The sequence below is a fragment of the Solanum dulcamara genome, chromosome 2 (genome assembly GCF_947179165.1).
Source record: "Solanum dulcamara chromosome 2, daSolDulc1.2, whole genome shotgun sequence".
NCBI lineage: Eukaryota > Viridiplantae > Streptophyta > Magnoliopsida > Solanales > Solanaceae > Solanum > Solanum dulcamara.
This window is the reverse complement of record NC_077238.1, coordinates 10,382,298-10,396,865: the sequence shown is the minus strand read 5'-3', so window position 1 is coordinate 10,396,865 and position 14,568 is coordinate 10,382,298. Positions and strand designations below refer to the sequence as shown.

Here is a 14,568-nt window from a genome sequence, read left to right as displayed (position 1 = left end):
TGAAGGGTCAATCCGTCCCAACTCGTAGCCCGCTTAGGACTGAATTGAATTGCTATTTTATATGCTCTTTATTTAAAAAAAGTCAAACCGTCCTAACCCGTTTAACTCGCTATTCCTTTAGAGTTTAATTGGATTGGATTGGGCAATCCATTTTGACAACTCTATTCATAATCTATCAAATAACAAATAGTACACCCATATCTTTGTAATCTATAATTTAACAAATAGTTCATATATATCCTTATTATTAATATATCAAATTAAAAAAAAGTAATCCACAAAATATTTTTTAATCTTTAAAAAAACGTCTCGTGAATTTAGAATATTACTCAATCCATTTTCTTTACTCCTCTGAACCCAACTCAACTAAAAGAAAACAATACAATCCCTCTTTTATTTTGACTTGATCTAAATTTTTTTATAACTTGAGTAGAAGCTGAATTGAATATTTTTTATTTGAATTTGATTAAGAAGGGTAAAAATATAGGTGACATGATATTTTTGCAATTAAATATTTAATTTTATTAATGAAAAAAATAAATATACATTATTTGTCGGACGGTGAAATATATATGCCTAACTCTTTTAACGACCTACGCTATATGTAATCTAAATCGAAAATTGCTGTATATTTGGCTTTTTTTTTCCTAAAAAGTAATAAGGTCAGCATGTTAAATTAGTAATATCGAAAACTACAAGTGCCTATTTGATATTTCTGAAAAATAAGACTGCCCTGGACAAAAGATCTTATCTTCCCCCATTGCTTCAAACGAGTATAATTAATACCTTAAACCCTTCAAAAACCCCACAAAAGCAAACCCCATTTCTCTATTGCTGTTTAAAGAAAACCCAATTCTTGATTTTACCAAAAAGGGGTTAAAGCTGATGATTTTACAGCATTCAATTTCCATTTGTAAACTATGGAGGCTGTCATCTCCACCAAACCTCTTCATGTTCCGACCTACTGTTGCTTACCAACCACAGTGTTGTCGGATTAGAGCATTTGGGTCTGCTGTTTCAGCCACCAAAGTTGCTGAAACAAATACAAATGAGACATTTTTAGCTGAAGAAAGTGTTTCTTGGACCTCTTTGGGTGTGTCAGAATCATTATCCCGTGCTTTATCCAGTATTGGCCTTCATAGACCTTCTTTAATTCAGGTATTTCTAATTGTTCTGTTAAATTTTGGCCATTATGGAAAGTTGTGATTAAATGTTGAATCTTTTTGGTTTCTTTGATTGAATATGAACTCCTTAAACTGTGTTATGGTGATAATGTCTTGTATATTGCATTACAGAGTAGGTAACAGCCCTATGTTGCACGGATTCTTCAAAGATGTCGACAGTTGCGTGTTGGATACTCCAAAAGTAGTGCATTTTGGAGAATCTGACATGGGTGCGGCAATAATTTTGGAGAGTCCGGAGCAACATAGGGTACCACTCTATTCTTATGGTATGTTGGTTTGGATTTCTTACATGATTTAATCTTTTTTTTAAAACTAAAGTAGTTTCTGTGATAAGTGCCTAATTTGAATTAAGTGGGGGGCTGATAAGCAATTTGCTCTATTCAGATCCAAGTGTTCAAAGGATTTGTTATTGTTAGACTATTTTTACCCATCAAAGATTGCAAGACTCCTCCTTTATTTGAGCTTGTGACCAGGTCTGCTTTTGGAAGATCATATAGGTGAAGTTTTTGTTTGACTGGTGCATAAAAAAGAAACTTTTTAGCAAATAACGAACAGATTTTCAGTGCATGTTTAACATTAATCAAGTTATCTAATAATCACTTATACCAATGATCAAAATCAATTTCAAAATCTGAATCACTTGTGTATTTGATTAAAATCACTCCTATAATCTGAACCAAACAGGCTATTTGGTTGAATTTGCTCTTATTTATGGATTTTGCATCACATTATTATGTATTAAGAGGTAAGTGAAATCATGTTTGCAAATATGCACACGGAGCTGATTTAGAGATCTTCATTCTAGACTTAAAGTTCTGTGGGTACATGTGGTAGGCTTGGTAGCAAATATGGACATGCTATGGAATTTTCACGGAGAGGTCGCAATGGATTGGGTTAGCTGGGAGAAAGTCATGTATAAACTCTATAATCCTCAAGTATCTCACCTGAATAGTTCAACTGTTCAAACACCAAGTAGCTAGACAAAACTGAATTATATATAATACTCAGACTTCATGTTTACTTCTCTCTGTATTAGAGTTCTTGCCCCTTACTTGTTCTTTCTTGTGGGGTCTAAATTTGTGTCATGTAAAGATACAAGTTCGTTTCTAATGTATCATATCCTTTTCTTGGAGACACATTTCATGTTTTTGCATAAGAGCAGAGTCACAACTCACATGAATATCTTTTCTTGATGTAGTAAACCGCAAGCCCCTCTCCCTAGAGTCAGAAGTGACCTTTTTCCCACTTTGCTCCCTTGGTGACTCAAGGTTTCAACTTCTTGCAGAATATTCACCATGTGAATTTTTAGCTTATAGCACCATGTTATATCATTTTATTTTTCATCTGAGACTCTGAGTATATCATTCAATTATTGGTTAGTGTTAAATCTTATAGTAATGATATATAATCTCAAATTCAGGCAGCTTGTATACCAAGTATACTTTCAGGTGTTGATGTGGTGGTTGCTGCAGAGACTGGTAGTGGCAAGACTCATGGTTACCTAGTGCCATTGATTGATAAGCTATGCCAAATATCTGATAGTTCAGGGGCTATTGCTGATCAGGATGTCAGGAAGCACAATCGTCTTTCTCTTGTTCTTTGCCCTAATGTTATGTTATGTGAGCAAGTGGTTCGAATGGCTAATAGTCTTTGCAATGATAGTGGTACGCCACTTCTCAGTATTGCAGCTGTTTGTGGTCGACAGGTGAGCAGTCTCATCGTGATTGTTTGTCCTTGTTTACCTGTGAACACTGATTCTTTCTTGCTGTGGATCAGAGTTTTTTTTTTTTTTTGCATGATGACGTTGCTATGAATGTTTTTTCTGCTTTTCCTCATAAACTTGCAATGTCTCCAACAAATGAGAAATTTAATGCAGGTCTGGCCTGTAAAAGAACCAGATGTAATGGTGTCTACACCGGCAGCACTTCTAAATTATCTCTATTCTATAGACCCAGAAAGGCGAAGACGTTCAGAGTTTATACGTAGTGTTAAATATGTGGTAATATTTCTGGATTTTTTTTTATTTGGTCATGAGAAAGTGATTTCCCAATATTCAGTCTTAGTTATTTTGGCGGTTTGTAGGTTTTTGATGAGGCAGATATGCTGCTTTGTGGAAGTTTCCAGAACCAAGTGGTCCGACTTATAAATATGCTTCGTTTTGATGAGAAGCAGTTATCTCGTTCTAAAAATTCTGGAGCTGAGATGTCATCAACTTCAGACTTGGAAGAATTTAGGGACCTAAAAGCAGATTATGGGGAAGGTGAAGATGAAAATGAAGAAGAAGATGAGGATGAAGATACTGAAGTTGGTGAAGATAAAGCAAATCTAGAAGCAGATACCAGGGGTTTAAAGAGAAGAGATTGGCGAAGAGTGAGAAAAATATATGAACGGAGCAAGCAGTACATTTTTGTTGCAGCTACCCTTCCTGAAAATGGAAAGAGAACTGCTGGAGGAGTTTTGAAGCGGATGTTTCCTGATGCTACCTGGGTTAGTGGAAATTATCTTCATCAGCACAGCCCAAGGTGCCACTTTTTTCTATGTTTCTTTTAGTCTGTCCTATAATTAGTTTCATTTTTAGTAATTCCTTGGAGGAGCGAGGTAGTTCTGACAAAATGGACGAAATTTTCAAGTATCCATCCAATTCGACACTTTAAAACAGATTGGATAATTGATTTACTAGGATCAGATCATATATGGATCAATCCATATGATCCATTAAAAAATGGTTAGTAGTATGTATATCCATAGTATCCATGCTTCACTGTGTATAATCCTGCTCGAACCAAGGGTGAGCTCGTTATCATGGATTCTACCGGTGCTTCTCTTATCTGTGCACCACAAGGACTTCTCTGTTCTTCAAGAATCATTTTCGTTTCATTTTTCTTATTTTCTGATGGAAATTGCAAGGCTGATGGAGATCTTAAAAAAAAAGTAGTATTTGAGTCACTTTGATGGAATCTAAATTAAAATCCCTCTCCAAATTCCAATCTTGTCGATCCCATTTGTTTTACCGTTTCCCTTTTTGATCCTCAGTTTAAAAAATTGAAAATAACAGATACAGCAGAATCTGAAATTTTAAGATCTAATGATTTCATACAGAATTTGACTGACGGCTCATTTTTTTTACAAATTGAATGTTAGTTTGAACTTATGTTGGAAACTAACAGATAAGGAAGATTTTCACTTTATTGAGTAAAAAAATGATACCTGTATTATTGGTTTCTCTACCCATATTTTATCTGTATTAAGTATGGGGGGGGGGTCGGATTTTTATCTGTTTTTTGTCTAACACATACAACCCGACCATATCCGATTCGACCTGCATATTTGCCGAGATAACTTGGGATGTCTTGTTCAGCATCCATTAACTTAACATCATGACCAAGGAAATTATGTTTCATATGTGGATATTCAGGTTCATCTTTTGGCTGTATCAGTACTTCAATTCAATGTCTATCCTTGTAATGATTTTCCGAGGAGCAATTAAACTAGTATGACTTTTATCACCTCCCTGCTGTCACTTCAGGTTGGAGCAGAAGTGGATTGAAGTTTCAGTTGACACCCAAGTGGACACTCTCATAAATGCTGTGAAGAATGGGAATTCTATGGCAGATAGTGGTCCTGTAGTGCTCCGAACCATGGTCTTTGCAAATACTGTTGAGGCTGTGGAAGCTGTTGCTAATATCTTGACAGGAGCTGGACTTGAATGTTTCCGCTACCATAGTGATAGCTCTTTGGAGGAGCGCACACAGAATTTACTTGATTTCCAGCAGAAAGGTGGTGTCTTTGTGTGCACAGATGCTGCGGCACGTGGTATTGACATTCCAAATGTTTCACACGTTATTCAGGTTTGTTTTCTCAAGTGAATACATCGTTTCTTACTTCAATCAGTTTCTGGTTGTTCTTTGATGCCTGATATTGTGGTTTAAATAATTAAATATAAAGACATCATTTTTATTCAAGATTTTGTACCCTAGACACACCTTATTGAATTGGCTACTTGCACATTGATTTTATTAGAGGAGTTAACTTGTGAGGACCATCAATTAGACCATCTAACCTTAAGGTTGATAGAAATGAAACTGTCAAAAAAATTCATCTTCTTTACAACTTATGCCCCATGGTCATAACGTCTTTCAATTTCTGTGCATACCTTTATTGGCATATACATCTATAGATTGACATATTTTTGCACTCAATTGTTTTCATGATAAGTTTTTTTCCCCCTCATTGTAGGCAGAATTTGCCACGTCTGCTGTAGATTTCTTGCACAGGGTTGGACGTACAGCTAGAGCAGGCCAACCTGGCCTTGTTACGAGTCTATATTCAGAATCAAACCGTGATCTTGTTGCTGCCATTCGTCATGCAGAAAAAATTGAACAGCCAGTGGTAAGTTCTATATCTCATAATGCTTTAAGATCAGGAGAAAAAAGACCCTCTAAACTAACTTAGTAATTGTGACTTAAAAGAAGCCTATATCAGACTGGCAGCTGTAAGTAGTTACCTACGTATAAGTTGTTCGTATCTTTTAGTGATAGAAGTGTGTGTTTGATTCTACCGGTGAAATAGACCCCATTTGGATTAGCTGATTGTAAATAGCTGATAAGCTTAAAGTGCTGAAATTGATTTTATAAATAAGCAATTACGTATTTAGATAGAAGTGTTGAAAGTGTTTATAAGCAGTTATCGATTGATTTCTAATGTTCCTGACATCTGCAAAAGTTGCTTGTAACTTCTCGATTTCAATTTCTCAACGGATTCTTTTATGTACTCATCTTGAAGAGAGCTACTGCTATTGTTATGAATATTAAAGATTGATATGTTTCCACTGTGACTACAGGAAAAGGCATTTAGCAGAAAAAGGAGCTTTCGCAATAAAATCAAGAAAAGAGGCAGAGAAGCTTCCCGCATGAGGTGAAAATGTTTAGATTTTGACTTGGGAGTTTCTATTTGCATTTGTTTCTCCACACTGTTTGTATTTTAGTGTGTTATTGTAATATCTCACAACTGTAAAAGAAATTAATTATCCCAGAGTATTTAAGCAAAGTTGAATAAAAAGATCACGGAAACTAGTTCTGTTTAGGACTGAAGCGTAGTTGTTACTGGATTTTGTTCACACAGGGTAGCAGCTCGTTAAACTAACGTTGAACCATATTTGTGAAAGGTCATAGAATGACAATTGATAGGATCAAATTCATAACATAATGAGATTCGAGTTTACTGTGTGACAAATTCTAAAACATACCGGTGAAATATATAGAAAAAAACAATGTATAGAAACAATATAAGCAATATATAGAAAAAATCAAAAATTTGAGTAACAAAAGATACTAAGTGAAGCTAAACAAAAAAAATCCATGTTTAATATAATCGGATTTCATTGCAATCAATTGAAGCTAATAAGCCATGAAAATAATACAATATATAAACTAGGAGCCTTTTGACTTATTTTTGTAATTTTGGTTTGAATTAAGTGGTTAAAGGCATCTTTTTATCTTAAACACTATCCAAAGTAGCTCTACCTATGATTAGAAGGCAATCAAGGATTTCTTATACTTCATCTAGCAAGCTAAATTTAATCTGTAGACAAACTCATTAATAGTCTTGTCAGAGCTACCTCCTTCACTAACTGTTTTCTTAGCCAAATCTCTCCATTTTGTAGCATTTCTTCTAATCTCATAACTCTTCTCCCCTTTCATTACCTCTTTTAAACAAAACAATAGCTCTTCTTTTCTAACAATTCCTAACAACTCATCCAACTTAGGCCTCACACCAATCTTCCATATCTCATCTATAAATTTAGCATCCGTCATTTGATCAGACCATTGTGGCATAGCCACCATCGGCACGCCAATGCTCAGTCCTTCAAGAGTCGAATTCCATCCACAGTGAGTCACGAAGCAACCAATAGCTTGATTTGCTAGCGTTTCAAGCTGATTGCACCATGATACAATGAGTCCTTTCCCTTTTGTGGATTCAATGAATCCCTTAGGCAATTTACATTTTTCAGTTTCTCTTACAACCCAAAGGAAATTCATGTTGCTGCTTATTAAAGCATATGCTATTTCTTCCATTTGTTTTGATGTGAGTGATACCATGCTTCCAAATGAAATGTAGATTACTGATTGTTTTGGCTTTGTTTTTAGCCAATTGAGGCATTTTTCATTAAGGGGTTTCCATAGACTGGCTCCATATCCTTTGTCACCTTCTATTCTTCCATCTAAATATGAAGATGGCACCATTGGTCCAATCAACTTTGCAGGCCAAAACTTTGATACGCCTCTTGCTATCTGAATTTTTTTTATACAACAAAACAACAACAAAAAAAGTTTAAAGAACATCATTAAGTTAACAAAAGAAAAAAGAAGTTTATATTCATAGCAATTGTATTTGACTACTCAATTTGAAAAGTATTTTAATAATTGTACATATCAAAGAAGTAATTTATATTTGGTCAAATGTTCCAGAAGTGTTTTTGAGAAAAAGACTACTTTTTCAATTTATGGAAAACAGTTTTTGTTGTTATTCAAAAACACTTTCTCCCTCTGTTTTAATTTATTTATCTGATCTTAACTTTGCACAAAATTTAAACAAGAAAATAAAACTTTTGAATTTTATAAATTTAAACTAAAAATATACAAAATCATGTTTAATATCAAGGTCTCAGACATTGGTTAGAATTAAAAAATAATTAAAAAAGGAAAAAATCATTCTTTTAAAAATATTTTTTTTTAAAATAAGGTAAACGAATTAAAACGAAGAGATTAATTTTTAAAATAAACACTTATAATTTCCTATAAACTTTTGAGTTGTCACTAGAGGTCGGTGATAATGTAAAACGAATAATGTCCAGAGAACATAAAATATCTGAATGCCCCCACAAAGGATGATAAAGTGGCAAAAATACGTGGCACAATCATTGAAATACAACAAAATAGTATATGATTCCCCAGTCCCCACCCACAAATGAAGTGGTTCACATTTTATTTTTTTAAAAAAAAAACTTACCTCTCCTTCTAATTCTTGAAAAGAATTATCAAAAATCCAATCAGCATTTTCCACATTAGAGAATTGGCTCATTTTCATAGCTAAATAAGCAGGGTAACTTTCAGGCTCTCTAATAAATCCAGGAACATCAATTGGGTACAAACAGGGCAAACCAGGCAATAACAATGGCTCATTTTCATCAATTTTCACTGGCAACGAAAATGTCTTATGGTGAATATGAGCAAATACAGCACAAACCGTAGCCGAATTCGTAAAAAAAGCAGCCCCATAAATCCTGTGTTTTTTAGCGACATCAAGAGCCCATGGCAAGAACGAATCGTAAATAATGCAACTTATAGGATGTGTCGAATTTTCATAATTTGTGACAAGTTGTGATAAAGTTCTCGAGCCATTTTCTTCGAAGGATTTGAGGAATGCATTTGTATTTTCGGCTTGGGAGAAACCACCTTCATCAAATCCATCAGAAATTGGTTCAACTGAGATTTTGGGGGAATGAATTGAGTTCACAGTGTATTTAGTTGTGGCTATAGTTGATTTAACACCTTTTGAAGCTAAACGTTTTGCAAATTGGAGTAATGGGTTAATGTGACCTTGGCTTGGGTATGGTACTAATATTACATGACGCTCAATTCTTTTGCCTACCATTTTTGGTGTTTGGTATTTGTATTCGAATGATAGAAAAATAAAACGATATCGAAGATTATTTATAGGCTGCAACCGAAGTAATTTGTTGTTCTGGTAAGAGATTCAATTTGTTGGTATGGCGTCATTTTGCTTACGTGGGGTTCATGACGTTTGCAAATAGAGACTTTTTGTGCTTTTGTCAAAAGTGTGTTGATATTGTTTTCAAATTGTACTCTTTTTTGGCCTATATACATTCTAAAAGTTGCTTATAGGGTCCCAAAATCCTCAATGAATCAAATATTATGACTCATGAGCTATTTTATTTTCCCTTTTTGTTAAAATTTCACTTGCAATTTGCTTCCTCTGTCACATGTCGATAGCCTTACAAATGAATAGGTTCAGTGTGAGTGGCGTGTTTAAAACTCCCTCCGTTTCAAGTTGCGTATTTTAATTTGGCATGAGATAAGAAATATGATTTTTTTTTATAATATTTTAAATCTACTCTTATAATAAATGAACTTTTTAAATGCTTGTTTCATTCATTTTATTTATCACAATTGTACTAAGGACACCTATTAAGAAAATAATAATTAATATGATCATTTTACTACACTTACGCTTATTAATTGATGTTTAGTATTAGATCTTCAAAAATAATTCTGAAAAATAAGCAACTACTGCTAAAAAGAAAACATGAAAAAAAAATTGTCTTTTCTTAATAAAGTAAAAATGATAAGTTAAATGAAAATATATTTTTCGAATAATGGACAAATAAAAGTGAACAAAGAAATAAAAAAAATACTCTTTTATAAATTCTTTTGTCAAATAAATGAGACTCAATATGAATAAAATATTAATAATTTCATTAAATATTTATCAAATAAAAAAATATCATTAATTAAAATGAACTAAAAATATATATAATATAAATTAGGAGAGAGTAATGTTAACATCCACTCAAGTAATCTACAAAAAGAAAAAAGAGAAGACATTATCAATCAACATAGTCAGTCGTTATCATATTACAGCTAGCCATTAGTATAATCTGTATCATCAACTTTATATATTTTCAACAACTATTATTTGTCGGCAATATTATTAGATATTACCATCATTGCATCCACAACAATTATATTAAATTAATTGCTAATATTTTATTTGAAGTTTGTACTCTATTTAATTTTGAGTAAAGATAATTATTTTTTATTTATTTAAATGTTGAGAAAATAAATTATCTTAAATATTTACTATTGAAATCTTAATGTTTAAATTTGTATTCTAATTCAAATATTTTGATCTTAATATACATCTTAACATTCAAATATGCATTAAAATATATGAATCTTAAAAAGAATAACGCATAAATGGGATGCTTAATTGCATACTTCCTCCGTCCCTATTTATATATCGTCCTTACTAAAATTAGATGTTCCTTATTACTTGTCATTTCACAAAATCAATACATAAATAACCATTGCTAAAAAAAATTGAATTTAGCGACGATTAAATTTTGTAGCTAAACAGCAAAATCTGTTGCTATAATCCTATTTAGCGATGGATTTCTATTAGCTACGAGCGAAATAGCGACGGACTAGCAACGAAGTTCGTAACTATTCCAAATTTTTTTAGTAGTGAACACACTACTTCTATTTTACTCTTGAGAGTTTATTAGCCTTGAAAGTATGAATTTGACCAACATAAGAAAATTAAATAATTAATTCATGTTCGCTAATCAATTTTATTAATTAAAATAAATTAATTTATGTTCATTTATTGAAAACTAACTTCAAGAGAATACTAAATAAGGGTACAATGGTAAACTTACCTAATTTCTTAAAGAACATGAAATATAAAATGGTAACATATAAATAGAAACGGAGGGAGTACTTTTTAATTGATGCCTAATTGCCTGCTTTTAACGCATGATGCAGAGGAGGCGTGTCGACACCCCAGTTAGGAGGTGTGAGCGGTTGGATTTAGGGGTTACGCGGAGGGGTAGGGGTAGATCGAAAAAGTATTGGAAAGAGGTGATTAAACAAGATGTGACGCAATTTTATATCACCAAGGACATGACCTTAAATAGAAATGAGTGGAGGTCGCTTATCAGGGTAGAAGGCTAGTAGGGGTAGAATGTTATTTTTCCTTGTGACGGCTTAAGGTTGGTCATAGGTCTAGTCGTGCCATTATAGTTGTGTTGTTATTGTTTTTTGATTATCACATTATTTTGGTATTGTTATTATTTTTGTCATTAGAATCTGCATTGCTCTTCGTTTTAATCGTTATGCTATATCTATTATTTTTCTCTTTTACTTGGAAATGATACCCAGTTCACATTCGAGGACCAATTGTTGGCCTATGGAGTTTGCATTACATTGCCTAATTTTCCTAACTTAGGTGATTCCAAGAGCCGAGGGTCTCTAGGAAACAGCTGTCCTATCTTGGTAGGAGTAAGGTCTGCGTACATTCTACCCTCCCCAGACCCCATGTTGTGGGATTTCACTGGATTGTTGTTGTTGTAGGTGATTCCAAGAGTATCGGCTTCAAAACATTCCCTAACATACACCGGAGGAGCTTCTATCAGACTTGTTTCTTCCAAAAAAAGTCGTTTCTCACCTTCCTTAGCCAGCATATCCGCCACTTTGTTTTCTATGGTTCCTGATCACTCGTACTAACCCTTCTGCCCCAGGCTGATTGGGTACAAATCCATCAGTGCTGAGCTTGAACGTGTTTTCTCAAGGAGGGGTCCAGCTAATGTGGATGGGGATTTTAGTCTTTTTCTTCTGCTGGTTAAGGAAGTGGAATTCAGTGACAAGGGTCAGGATACTATCAGTGCTGACATGGTTGCGCTTATTTTCAAAGAGGTTCTTATTTCTGCTAGTCCAGATTCCCCAGAAGCTGAATGGGATGATAGTTCCCCAGTGTATCCATTTGTTGAAAGCTTTGTGCCTGATTTGGGTCCAAGGGCAAGTAGTGTGCCAATTAGAAGTGTTTAGCATAGATGAGTCTATGCTGGCCACAGTGGAGCTCAAACTAGCTAAATGTTGCCAGAAATAGGTGGCCCTTATGTAGTGGAAGAGAGATCTGACATATCCCACTTACCATTGGATAGGAGGGGGGGGGGGAGATTTTTCTGTTATGGTCTTGCACATTCAAGGGCACAGTTTGGGATCCGCCTGTCTTCAAAGAAATTGACACATGTTCCTTTGTTGACAACCCATCTCTCTTTGTTAGCAAGAACACAATTGATGGAGAAGACAACTTTGGATTTAGAAAGGTTAATACAACCTTAGTTAAGTTAAAGTGTGTGTCTGAAATTTCAGTCATAATTAAAAAAGATAATGTACATTATCCTTAATAATAATATTAAGTGTTAGCGGAAGAAATTAAGTAATATAAAGTTAAGATTCTTCCAAAAGAAAAGAATTTTCACCCATAAGTTAGAGTAATATACTCATATTTCCTCTTTTATTACTCTATTATTTTTTTTTCACTATTTTAAAAATAGATTTTCACTTTTAATATATCAAAAAAAAAATTAAAAAATCATATTTACCCTTAATATTATTTTTTTATTTCTCAAATTATTTTTTAAGATTTAATACTAAATATCAAATAAAAATAACGTGATAAAATAATTGTGTCAATCATAATTTTTTTAATAAGTTTATTAAGCTCAAATATAATAAATAAAAGTAAACTAAAGGAATAAATATTTTTCTTTAAAAATAACTTGAGATAGTCAAACTCACTTTAAAGGAGGAGAGATTTAAGATTAGTCAATTTCAATTTTGAATTGTGTACGAGAACATAATTATCAAGGAGGAGTCAATTTCAATTTTGAGGGTGTTTAATTTTCAATTCCTTCTATGAAATGAAAGTGACGTGAAATAAAAAAGTTTTAGGTTTAAATCATCAAATCCAATGCAAAAAGTCAAATCGACTACTTTGTCTATCTTAATGCAACACTTTTCATTTTTCTTAGCGTTACTTTAATTAATTTTTAGAATTAAATTGAATTAGATTAATTTAATATTTTATAATAAAATTTAAATATTTAAATTATATTAGAAAAATATTATAAATTGTAATACGCCTCATGTCAACATTATAAAAATAAGAATAAATTACCTATTTAAGCAAACATAGCTATTACTATATTTATAATACATAATTTTAAAATATTAACTAACATGACTATAGACAAATTATATATATTATTCATAATTATAATTCAAATTATAGCTATTTATGAAGATTTCTCTAAAAGTAACACATTTTAAAAATATTGATAATTATCTACATAATTTTAAATCTTGAAAAATGAAAAATATCACATAAGTTGAGAATTGAGATAAAAGAATGAGACTCCTTTAGAGTGTCTTTGGTATGACGGAAAATATTCCTTAGAAAACTATTTTTAACTCTTTGATGTTTGATTAAAATAGAAACTTTATGTTCTTTTTTGATTAATAATATATATCATATATGTAAGATCATAGCAATTTGTCATTAATTTTTATTTAGATATCGATCAATTTATTTTAATAAAATAGAAAATATTTTTACTTCTTTTTTTTTCCGAATCGAAGTAGGATAAATATTTTCTAAGTAAAAAATCATTATTAGAAAAAGTATGTGTTTAAAAAGAAAAAAATTATATATTTATTTGGAAAGATGACATTTTTGACTCATTAAATAACAATAAGAATATTTATCAACCAAACTATTGAAGACATGAGCATTTTTAAATCAAACTATCAATTGAGGATATTTTTATTTATTTTACATAATTTAAATTAATTTTTTTTTTCATAATTTAAAAACACTTTTGACCTTTTTCTAATCATAATAATAAAGTTGCTTGTACACGTAACTTATACGCTGCACAAACGTTGTACATTCTAAGGCTATCGACATGGCAAATGTGGGACAGAGTAAAGTAAACGTCTGAGCTACCAACAAATATAATTAATGTGAATCTGAAAAAAGAGGAAGCAAACAAAAGAAAAATATCATTGATTTGCATATGAAAAATTACTATTACTGCTTGTAATTGGAAGAGACTTTGGAGAGCAAGCTCAGATAAAATTTGTATATAATATTTATATGAATTGTATAAATTTTGTACAACAAATTAGGATTGAAATTTAGTCCAAAACAATAAATAATGAGTGTTTTTATAAAATATAAAAATTTGGATTAATTTTTAAAAATTCTCAAATTCTAGAATTTGGCCCAAATATTAATTTTTTTCTAATATTTGAGAACTTGGGATGTTTGCCAAGTAATGACAAGTTATCTGGTTAAACACTATTTTCCAAGTCTTTTTCCAAATATATTTGGGAATATTTGTGGTCAAACGACACCTACACACTTACAATTAATTAGTACTCCCTCCGTCCTATTTTATTTGGCACCTTTTCTTTAATTCGTCCCAAATGTCAATTTTAAAATTATTTTTTATTCTTAATAAAATAATTTATAATCACACAAATATCTAAAGATTGTTATTTTATGTGACACCTTTTTTTTTTAGTTTGTACTACCAAAAAGAATGTCAACTTTAAAATTTCTCTTTTACCCCTAATAAAATAATTTATAATTACAAAAATATCTAAAAATTATTTTAGACCACAAATTTTAAAAATTTTTCTTTTTTTAAATATCGTACTAATTAAATAGTGTCACGTAAAATAGAATAAAAGAAGTAACACATAAAGATGCTTTGACGAATGATGCATTGAAAAGGGCG

General features: G+C 31.9%; 2 protein-coding genes across 2 annotated transcripts; one reads left to right on the top strand and one right to left on the bottom strand.

Moving 5' to 3' along the window:
* The first annotated feature begins 715 nt into the window (after positions 1–715).
* Positions 716–6,253, top strand: LOC129880290 (DEAD-box ATP-dependent RNA helicase 22). The gene is made up of 7 exons (XM_055954257.1): positions 716–1,158; positions 2,605–2,889; positions 3,061–3,183; positions 3,267–3,706; positions 4,711–5,032; positions 5,421–5,573; positions 6,025–6,253. The coding sequence occupies exons 1-7, from the start codon at positions 886–888 to the stop codon at positions 6,100–6,102; spliced, it is 1,674 nt and encodes a 557-aa protein (XP_055810232.1). The 5' UTR covers positions 716–885; the 3' UTR covers positions 6,103–6,253.
* A 266-nt stretch (positions 6,254–6,519) lies between these two features.
* Positions 6,520–8,887, bottom strand: LOC129880289 (UDP-glycosyltransferase 74B1-like). The gene is made up of 2 exons (XM_055954256.1): positions 8,193–8,887; positions 6,520–7,474 (listed from the first exon to the last, which is right to left on the bottom strand). Exons 1-2 carry the CDS (start codon positions 8,835–8,837, stop codon positions 6,746–6,748), a joined length of 1,374 nt encoding a protein of 457 aa, XP_055810231.1. The 5' UTR covers positions 8,838–8,887; the 3' UTR covers positions 6,520–6,745.
* Positions 8,888–14,568: the final 5,681 nt, after the last annotated feature.